Consider the following 9,445-nt stretch of genomic DNA (forward strand, 5'->3'; position numbering starts at 1 on the left):
AAATTTTTCATGTTTTCGACGTCATACTAACCTATGACTAAATATTTCATGTTTTCGACGTCATACTATACTATGACTAAATTTTTCATATTTTCGACGTCATACTATACTATGACTAAATTTTTCATGTTTTCGACATACTACAGTATTACTTTGAAAATCAGGTAAATTGTAGCATAGTATAGCATCTATATAAAGTACAGACCCAAAGTTTGGACACACCTTCCTATTGAATTCAATTAGAAAGTGTGTCCAAACCTTTGGTCTGTACTGTATATATATGTATAAAACCACCATACACATTTAACCTCCTATCATCATAGCTCGCATCATGTACAGAACTTACACACCAAAATCTCTTAGATAAAAACAGTTGAAGCTGATGTCGAGAAACAGGTAAAATAATACATAGTATAGTATGTCATTGAAAATGAGATAAAATGGTGCACAGCACAGAATGCTGTGCACCATTTTACCTCATTTGAGACAGTATTCTGTGCAGTCTGAAATGACATCATATAGTCTGCCATAAAAAATTAAGTAAATTGTTGCACAGCAGAGCATGACGTTGAAAATCAGGTAAAATAGCACATAGTTTACTATGATATCAAAGTTGAGGTGAAACAGTGTAAAATATGGAGTCAAAACTGGTAAAAATGGTGAGCATAAAAACATTGCAGTGTGTTTTGGGGGCATTGTGAAGGCTCTCATTGTTTATCAACTATCAGACAGATTAAGTCTTTTGTTTCTCACATTTAATGATCGCTCCATTCTGCACAGCCTTCTTGTGTGTCAGCTTCAGTAACTTCAAATTATACAACTTTTTCTCAGGACTGATAAGGAGACAACATGGATATCTGCAACATTTTAATTGAACACACATTAAAATTCTGTGACAGTTTCAGGTCAAACTGTAAGTGACACAATGCACAAGAAAAATGGCACCAACGACGTACGAGTTTGGACTGGACACACTAAGCAAGAGAAAGAACCGTGAAATGTTCAGAGTCCTCTGAGAGTCAAGATTTACATTTACAACTGTAGAAAAAAAGCCTAAAGCAACAGTTTCACAAGAAGTTCTGAGTAATAACGAGCAGTTAATCAGCAGTTTTATGTACAATTCATCTGATATCTAACAGTGAAATGGAGCCATGAGCAGACTGAGGCGACTGAGGAACCACAAGGCCACAACACCAAGCTGCTCAACAGAAACTGTGCTTTTCTTTACTCCCACATTCACTAAAAGCTGTGTACAAAAACACAGTGTCCTCAAAATGCTCCACTCTGTTTTATTCCCGCCAAAACAAAAGCTCCACGTGTAATAAAGTTCAGTCTGAACTTGTAACCAAACAGCTGTCAAAATCTAAATACCAACACAAAGCTGACATCACAGCATCAACACTGGTGCATCATAAATACGTGGAACTCCAGCAAGTTATCAGCATGAAAATATAAAACTCTTGATTCTTTAAATTAAACATTTTCATTAGTAATGGAATACAGTTCTATTTTTACCGAGATCAATTTTTTAATAAAATCAGAAACAATGAAGACTGTTACTTTTGATAAAACAGATTTTGTTGTTAATACAGTTCCACTAGAAGAAAAAGATTTTAAAATGAGGCCATGAAAACCAAAACTCTTAGTTTCTGCAGCTGAAAACTGCAAAGATGGGGAAAGCTGAACTTTTATTTTGACGACACCGTGCACTTCCTGAATACAGAGTAGTAGTTTGGGTTCGGCGAGATCGCCTCTGTTCAGGAGACATTCTCTAAAGTCGTGGAGCGGAGATCCAGAGCGAGTCCAACCTTCAAGTCATAAAATCAGAACAAGGATGAAAAACCAAAACTTGATATGGAAAAAACAGGAGACGCTTCACAGAACGGCCACCAGGGGGCGCCAAACATTCCTGAATTTTACCCACCAGGTCTTTATAACTCCAAAAATAATTTAGTTTTTCTATATTCAGAGTTTAAAAATATGTTTCTCCAGTATGTTCTGTGAATTAAAATAAACAGATATTTGATCATTCCAGATTTACAGATACAATGAGTAACATTTACTGCCACCTAGTGTTAAAAACGAGAACAGCATGATTAGCTTTGATCCCAGAGATGTTTTCATCAGACTGACTGGTTTCATCTTTACCACCTTAAGCTTCCTGGTTTAAGGTGGTAAAAATGTTTTAGGTCTTTTTTTCTTGTTAAATATTTTGACTTTAAACTTGAATTTTAGATTTAGAGAAATCAAACATCTGCGATTATGTCATCCAGACGCACCAATGAAAGTGATTTTTGGAGCATTGAGTTTAATCTCTGAATCTGCGTGAAGCTGATTGGATTTATTCTGGCGGACTGTTTCTATCCAGGGGAGCTGCAGGGTCAAAGGTCAGGCAGTAAGAAGGAGGAGGTTCAGCCAGCAGCTGATTTCCAGCTGCGGTTCTGATCTCTGGACCGGATCTGCTGCTTGGAATTTCCCAGAATTCCCTCTTTCTGAACCTCCGGTTCTGATGAAGCATTGCTGCCGGTGCTGAAGCTCTTCTTCAGTTTGAAGCAAAGCGACGGAAACGCAGCCATCGCTCCGAAGTTTCGTTCTTCCCTTCGCCTCAGTGCAGTTAAACTGCGTCATTCCCAGTCCTCCCAGTCCTCCCAGTCCTGTAAACAACCTGGCCGTTCTCTTCCTGTGTTGGGGGTTCTGCTGGTTCTGCAGCTTTGGGATCAGTTCTAATGGCAGTGTCCAATCAGCGTCCTGCTAACCGCCAGCGCCGACTGAGGCAGAAACTAAATGTGACAAAGCAAAGGAAGTCGGTGCGAAGGCTTCCAGCAAATCCTGAGATAAAAAAAACGACATCAAATGGAAAACTGCTGACTCAGACCCCCAGAGGTCAGAGGTCAGAGGTCCTGCATTGTGGCGGGTCGCTGGAATCAACCTGAATGGTTCTGGTTCTGGTCAGTCAGTGAAAGTTCCTTAAGGCAGAACTCCATCAAACGCCGGGACACCGAGTCAAATAAAAGCCGGGGTCAAAGGTCACTCTGTCATGTTCTGGTTCTGATGATGAAGCGGGTCATCTTCTACAGAGAGTGGATGCCTGAAGCGCCGTCACCACTATCGCCGCCTGCAAGACAACGAGCAGTGCAGAGGAGAACCTGGTCAGCACACCAGTGCTTCCAGTTAGCATGCTAACTGGATCTGCTGGGAACACTCAGGATCCGACATTCAGCCGGAAAAATCCTGGACAAATTCAAAATTCAACCGACTGGTCGGGATCCAAACCACACGACTAAAGAAACCAGCAACCAACCATTTTACCAATTATTCAATCAACTGACCTGGTTGTTCATTTAGCTGCTAAATGATAAACTTATCCAGACCAGTGGACTTTACTGGTTCTGACGGCTCAGAACCAGCTACGGATCAGTTGCTGCAGCTGGTTCTGAGACCAGTTCGGAATCAGCTGGTACCGGTATCGGCCGAAGGTTACCTGGACTTGGACTCACAAGTCATTATGTCTTGCTGGAGTTCTCGTAGATGACATCCGATGTGATGGACTGCTGCTTCTTCTTCTGCCACATCAGGAGGACGCACTGATGGATGAAGACATACTGCTCCTGCACACACACACACACACACACACACACACACACACGGTCTGTATTGTGTTAGAGGGTGTGTGTGTGTTGGGTGCTGAAGCCCGGACCCGTCCTGACCTCGGTCTGGACCATGGACAGTCGGTGGGACCTCATGTCCGACACCATGCCCAGGATGTCCACGAACTCGTGTTCCCGGATGTGCTGCATCAGGCGGTCCAGGGCCATGAAGGTTCCGGTTCTGCCCACCCCGGCGCTGGAACAGAAACATCTGGGTTCTAACGGGTCGGCAGCAGAACCAACGACCTCTAGCTATAAACATTTCTTGGTTTCTAATATGCCTGGTTCTGCAAGGTCACCTGACTGATTATATGACACCAAAACCAGAACTGGACCATCCGAAACCAGCTGCTGACTGACCTGCAGTGGACGATGATGGGGTCTTTGGTCCTGTCGGCCTGCTGCCGGACGATGTGGACAAACTGCAGGATGCTCTCGATGGCGTTGACCGTGGGAACGCCGTGATCCGGCCACGACGTGTAGTTCAGGTGGAGGACGTCCAGGGTCTCGTCCGCCTGCAGGGGGCAACAGAGAGTCATGGCAGTTCTGATTGGACCTTTAAAGCCACGTCCTGAAGGAGAATTGGACTCACATATCCAAGTCGAAACTTCCTGATGATCCACTCTGGAGAACCTTCCTCAGAAAGCATCTCCACACTGATGTCGCCGTACATGACCGGCTCGTCTGTGAACGGCCAGTAGTGGTCGCACTTCACCTGGAAAAACACAAAACATCAGCTGGGAGGAGCAGGAATGTAGATACAACCACCATCCAGCAGGGGGCAGACTCAAGCCTGCATTTGACTGTAGATCTAAGACATGCTCGTAAGAAAACGCCACCCAGTGGTGACCAGAGGTGTTTCTAATAAACAGGGTGATGTGAGTTTGAACCGGACCGGACTGGACCGGACCGGCTGCTCACCCTGCGGCGCTCGTTGCATTGCGTCAGCATGACGATGATGGGAGACTTCTGCTGCAGAACCATCTTCCAGAAATCGTTGCGCGTCTCCGGCAGCGGCCCCTGGGTGGCGATGTACTCCTTGGAATGTCGGTATCCCTGAAACAGAAACCGGATCAGAGGAACTGGAACAGAATCAGAACAGTCAGCTCAGACATTTAATGCTCAGGATGTCAGAAAAGCCAAATTGCTCTTCAGATCCAGATGATTTCAGAACCAGGACGGTTTCCTGGACGACTGAATCAGGAGCCAATCAGGAACCAGCATCAGTTTCAGATTTTTGTCATAATCAGAAACTTCAGCTGCTATTTCAAACCAGCTGAGAGAATTATTTCTGTTACTTCCTGTTTCTGTCTGCAATACAAAACATCTTCTGCTTTTGTTTTATGACTTTGCTTCTGAACAAACAAAACGGCAATAAAAACACAACACCTTTTTACACCTTTATGACATCAGCAGAAACAAGAGTTCCTGTCTAAAGAGGAAGAACAGAATTACACCCGCACTCCTCTCATCAACGGCTCAGTTTTATAAGTACTGTTCGCCTGGAAGGTCCAAACATCGGTTCTGGTTCTGGTTTCTTTACCAGAGTCAGAGCTGTCTCTACGCAGATGATGCTGAGATATTCAACATGTTTCTGAGCTACAGACTTCCTTCAAGGTTTCATCCTGGGAGACCTTACAGGAGGCTTCAGGTCACGATCAGGTCCTGCTAGCTGAGCAGCATGCTACCCTGGAAGCTAAAGAGGGGCGGAGCCTCCAGGCTCTCTTCTCTCTGAACTCGTTGTTTCCTTTTTTATAAGAAGCTCTTTGTGATATTCTGAACATCAGATGAACTTTCTCTTTCAATCTAGATCACAGGTCAAACTCCAGCCCTCCGGTCGCCGTCCTGCAGGTTTAGATGTGCCACAAGTACAAAACCCTGGAATGAAATTCAGTGGCGCAACTACATACTTTCTTTTTTTTAAGAGGTTTTATTGGCTCTAGTGGCCTTTATTTGATAGTTAATTGACAGGAAAGTTGGTAATGAGAGAAGGAGGAAGACATGCAGCAAAGGTCACCAGGCCGGGAATCGAACCTGCGACGAGGACTGAGGTCTCCTTATGTGGGTTGTGCTGAACCCCTGCACCACCACAGCACATCTAACTACATCCTTTCTGAGGTCTATGTGAACATGTCATTTTCAGAGCAACCATGACAACAGCGTCAGTTCCTGGGGTCCTATTTAGGTCCCGCAACGACAATTTAGCTGACCCTAATATTCCCGTGTTTTGTTTTGGTCATTATTATTACATTATTGTTGAGATGTGTGATCGGTGAGTCTATCAGACATTTATAGCAATACGGAATAAATCGCGTCCCGTATTGAACAACAACCAGCTGTCATTTTAGGCTAGCTTAAGCTAAGCTAACCTGAATATTTACAACTCTCTTGTTGATACACTGACTTTACTTACCTTCCGTCTTTCAACCACGTTGAAAAGCTTTTCTTCGTCTCTCCAACATCTTTATCCTTTCCCCTCTTCCGTTTTGTGCCCCGTAGTTTTTTCTGCGCCCCATCTTTAGCTCCCTGTTGTCGAGGCATTAGTAAAAATTTAAAAGAAACAAAACGCGCCTCAGCTCGTTCTCGAAGGGGCGCTGCCCAAGTTACCTGTATGGGAGGGGAGGGGCGCCTAATCAGTGCTGATCCTCTGTTATTGATCATTTCATGCACAAACAGCTGTTAAGTACTTAAAATGCTGACTAGGAAAAAAAATTCCCACATCGTTTTAGCGCCCCCTCTAGTGCAGCGCCCCTATGCGTTGCATACGCTGCATGCTCACTTTTTGTGCCACCGATGAAATGGTTTAATTTCCTCGTTCTTGTGTAGATCAGTTCTCCACCAGTCCTGGAGTTTGACACCTGTGATCTAAACCAGTCATCCCCAAGCCCCGGGCCGAGGACCGGTACCGATCTGTGGACCAATTGGTACCGGGCTGCGCAAGAAATAATTAAATATTTTCTGTATTATTTGAGTCTGGAGGATCTTTTATTTTGAAGATCCTGTAACCGGACTCTCTGGGTTCTGTCTTGGCGCCAACATTGAGCCACAAGCAGCAAAATGGGTCAGAACCAGATCAGATTCTTTGTAAAGTTTCTTTATGAAGGGAAAAGGCCCAGAGAAGAGACAGGAGGATGGATTTATCCAGTAGGTGATTCCCACAGTCCAAGCTCTGCATGATATGGTGACCGGATGTTAATGAGGCCATGAAGCTTCAAACTGTTTCTCCACTAGAGACCAAGAACCCTGAGCATCAGCAACACTTCTGGTGTCTCTCATCTCTCCCAGATGGACCGTCTGGTTGCAGAGAAACAAGATCAGTTCTCCATTAGTCCTTATCCTGAGGTCAAATGTTTGTTTTTGTGGAGCATCTGTATCTTATTTTGAAGGGATGTGTAGACGTTACCATAGCGACCAGAGTCAGAGAGGAGTAGAGCTGAGAGTTTTAGGTCTGGTTCACAGGATTTAAGGATTCTGGGCCGATTCTCCAAACCTCTGTGACCACAGAGCCATAAAAGTCCAACAGGTTCTGGTCGGTTCCTGAGTCCAGACACATGGCAGGGGCAAAACACACCACACAAGAACCGGTTCCACTCAGAACATCCTGGTTCCTGAAGAAAATCCAGTAAAACCCCAAGCAGACCAAACATGAATCTAGAATAATCAAACAGTAGTGAAAGTTAGAGGTTCATTTTAAACCATAAAAGACGAAACAAAAAGAAAAACCGTTTGATAAAGTCGGAGGGAGCAGCAGCTCAATTTGCTGCTCTGTGATTTGGAGAGAATTATTCTGGTTTTCATAGTTAATATTTTTAACTGAATAAACATAACCACATATAATAATGACCTTTACATGTAGTAATAAACATTTCCACATATCTCCTCCGATGTCCACCGACTCTCAGTTGCCATGACAACAGTTTGGGATTCCCTCGGTTCTTACGTTACAGCACTCTGATTGGCTACCTGTCACATCCAACAGGCTGCCATAATCTGGCCAGACAATGTTGAATACGGTTGATTTTAGATGGACATATTCAACACGCCACCGCTAACACACATACCAGCACTAACACAACACCGCTAATACGCCACTGCTAACACGCCAACGCTAACACACCAGCACTAACGCAATACCGCTAACTCGCCACACACTGCAGGACGTTGGAAGATTGTCATAAAGAGAAAATTGGAGCAAAAGGAAAAAAAAGCTACAGCGGGAACACCAACATGCAGAAGCATATCTGACGTTTCACTAATAAAAAGGCTGATGTAAAAGAACCATCTGCTCCCCCTGGTGGCCAGCTGTGGAGGCGCATTCCTCATTAAATATGAAGGTTTCTGCATTTGGGCCGAGGCGGACCGGGCCGAGGGTGTTCTGGGAGGAAGCGGAGCCGGTGGATACTCACAGGGATGTAGTTGGCGTTAATGTAGTCGGCACCTTCGTCGTTGTGCATGGAGACCAGCTTGACCCGACTGAAGTCATCTGAGAGAGGAGGGTGGTTAGTCAGGAGATGAACTACAGATGCTGTCAGACTTCAGCAGAACCCGGTCTGGATGTGGAACCGGGTTCAGACCGGGTCCAGACTCACAGGGCAGGATGTTAGTGTATCGGTTCTTGGGCCTGTTGACCAGCAGGTCGGCAGCATCGTGGGTCAGATCCAGGCCGACGCTCTTCAGCTCCTGGAAAACATCCAGAGCAGATTTCAGTTCTGATGGAGAACCGGCCCGTTTCTAAACCCATCCGGGTCCGCAGCCCGACGGTTCCCTTGAAAGACGGGACGTCTCCAAGTCTTACCTCAAACTGCAGGGAGAACTTGTAGGCGGAGTCTTTGCTCATGTCCTTGAAGAAGGCCTCGAAGTCGTCCAGCTGCACCGGGCTGCAAACACAAACCAGGTCAGACGGTTCTGAGAAGTTCTGACCTCCGGTCCAAACCGCAATCTGGGAATGCTCAGAGGAAGTCGGTAATCCTAATCTAATTCTCATCCTGACGGTTCTTGCCGGAGCTCAGGGTCCAGAGTCTGGCTCCTCTGGGTCAAAAACCATCCTCCTCATCCCAAACCAGAACCTCCCAACAGAACCATAATGACCCAAAGGCACAACTCAGTGACTGCAGCATCGGTTGAGTTCAGCGGCGCCGCTCAGACCGCCAAACATCAGAACGGCTGACAGCCAATGAAAACTCAGAGCAGGATCAGAACAGTCAAAGGGTTCTAATCCAGAATGTTCTGTTAGGGTTCTGTTCTGACTGGGATGAAGCAGTCTGGGCTTCCAGAACCACAGCAGAAAAATGTTCTGCTGTCTCATCAGAACCAGCAGGTCCCAGAAACAGGATTTTCCTGTCTTGCTCCAGATTGGTTCGGGCGTTTTCAGCTGTCCAATGAGGTGCGGTCTCCGCCGAGGACACGCCCTCCTGCCTCAGAGAAGGTCCCAGCCCACAGCATGATACCACCTCTACCACCAGCTGGTGAAGGACAAAGATTCTGGTGCAGAATCGTTGGAGCGGATCAGTCCAGCTGCTGGTTCCGGATGTTCTTCTGCTCTCCAGAAGGAAGAACGTCAGAACGTCCTGTTTTTGATCACAAACTGGAGATCAACAGAACCTCTCCGACCCGCCATGGCGCCGATTCTGGACCCGATCCGGATTAACGACACTTTCTTGTTTCTGAGATCAGTCTGGGATGAAGGAGTGATGGATTATCTCCCAGATTAGATGGGATGACTGAAGGACGGATGGAGCAGTGGATGGGTGAAGGTTAAAGGTCAGGGTTAAAGGTCAAGGTTAAAGGTCAGGGAGGAG

The 9,445-nt window shown here is 45.7% G+C and overlaps 1 protein-coding gene across 6 annotated transcripts in view; it reads right to left on the reverse strand.

Moving 5' to 3' along the window:
- Positions 1–854: 854 nt before the first annotated feature.
- The window catches only part of ptpro (protein tyrosine phosphatase receptor type O), a 26,073-nt gene continuing 17,482 nt past the window's right edge, over positions 855–9,445 (reverse strand). For all 6 annotated transcript variants that reach the window (XM_044108356.1, XM_044108355.1, XM_044108358.1 and 3 more), the window contains 9 exons: positions 8,443–8,524; positions 8,237–8,327; positions 8,054–8,130; positions 4,569–4,703; positions 4,240–4,362; positions 4,008–4,162; positions 3,708–3,843; positions 3,498–3,608; positions 855–3,115 (listed from right to left, as the gene is read on the reverse strand). In XM_044108356.1, the coding sequence (XP_043964291.1) occupies positions 3,504–3,608; positions 3,708–3,843; positions 4,008–4,162; positions 4,240–4,362; positions 4,569–4,703; positions 8,054–8,130; positions 8,237–8,327; positions 8,443–8,524 (904 nt within the window). In that variant the 3' untranslated portion in view covers positions 855–3,115; positions 3,498–3,503. The remainder of the gene's footprint in view (positions 3,116–3,497; positions 3,609–3,707; positions 3,844–4,007; positions 4,163–4,239; positions 4,363–4,568; positions 4,704–8,053; positions 8,131–8,236; positions 8,328–8,442; positions 8,525–9,445) is intronic.

Source organism: Gambusia affinis, linkage group LG23 (genome assembly GCF_019740435.1).
Source record: "Gambusia affinis linkage group LG23, SWU_Gaff_1.0, whole genome shotgun sequence".
Lineage (NCBI taxonomy): Eukaryota > Metazoa > Chordata > Actinopteri > Cyprinodontiformes > Poeciliidae > Gambusia > Gambusia affinis.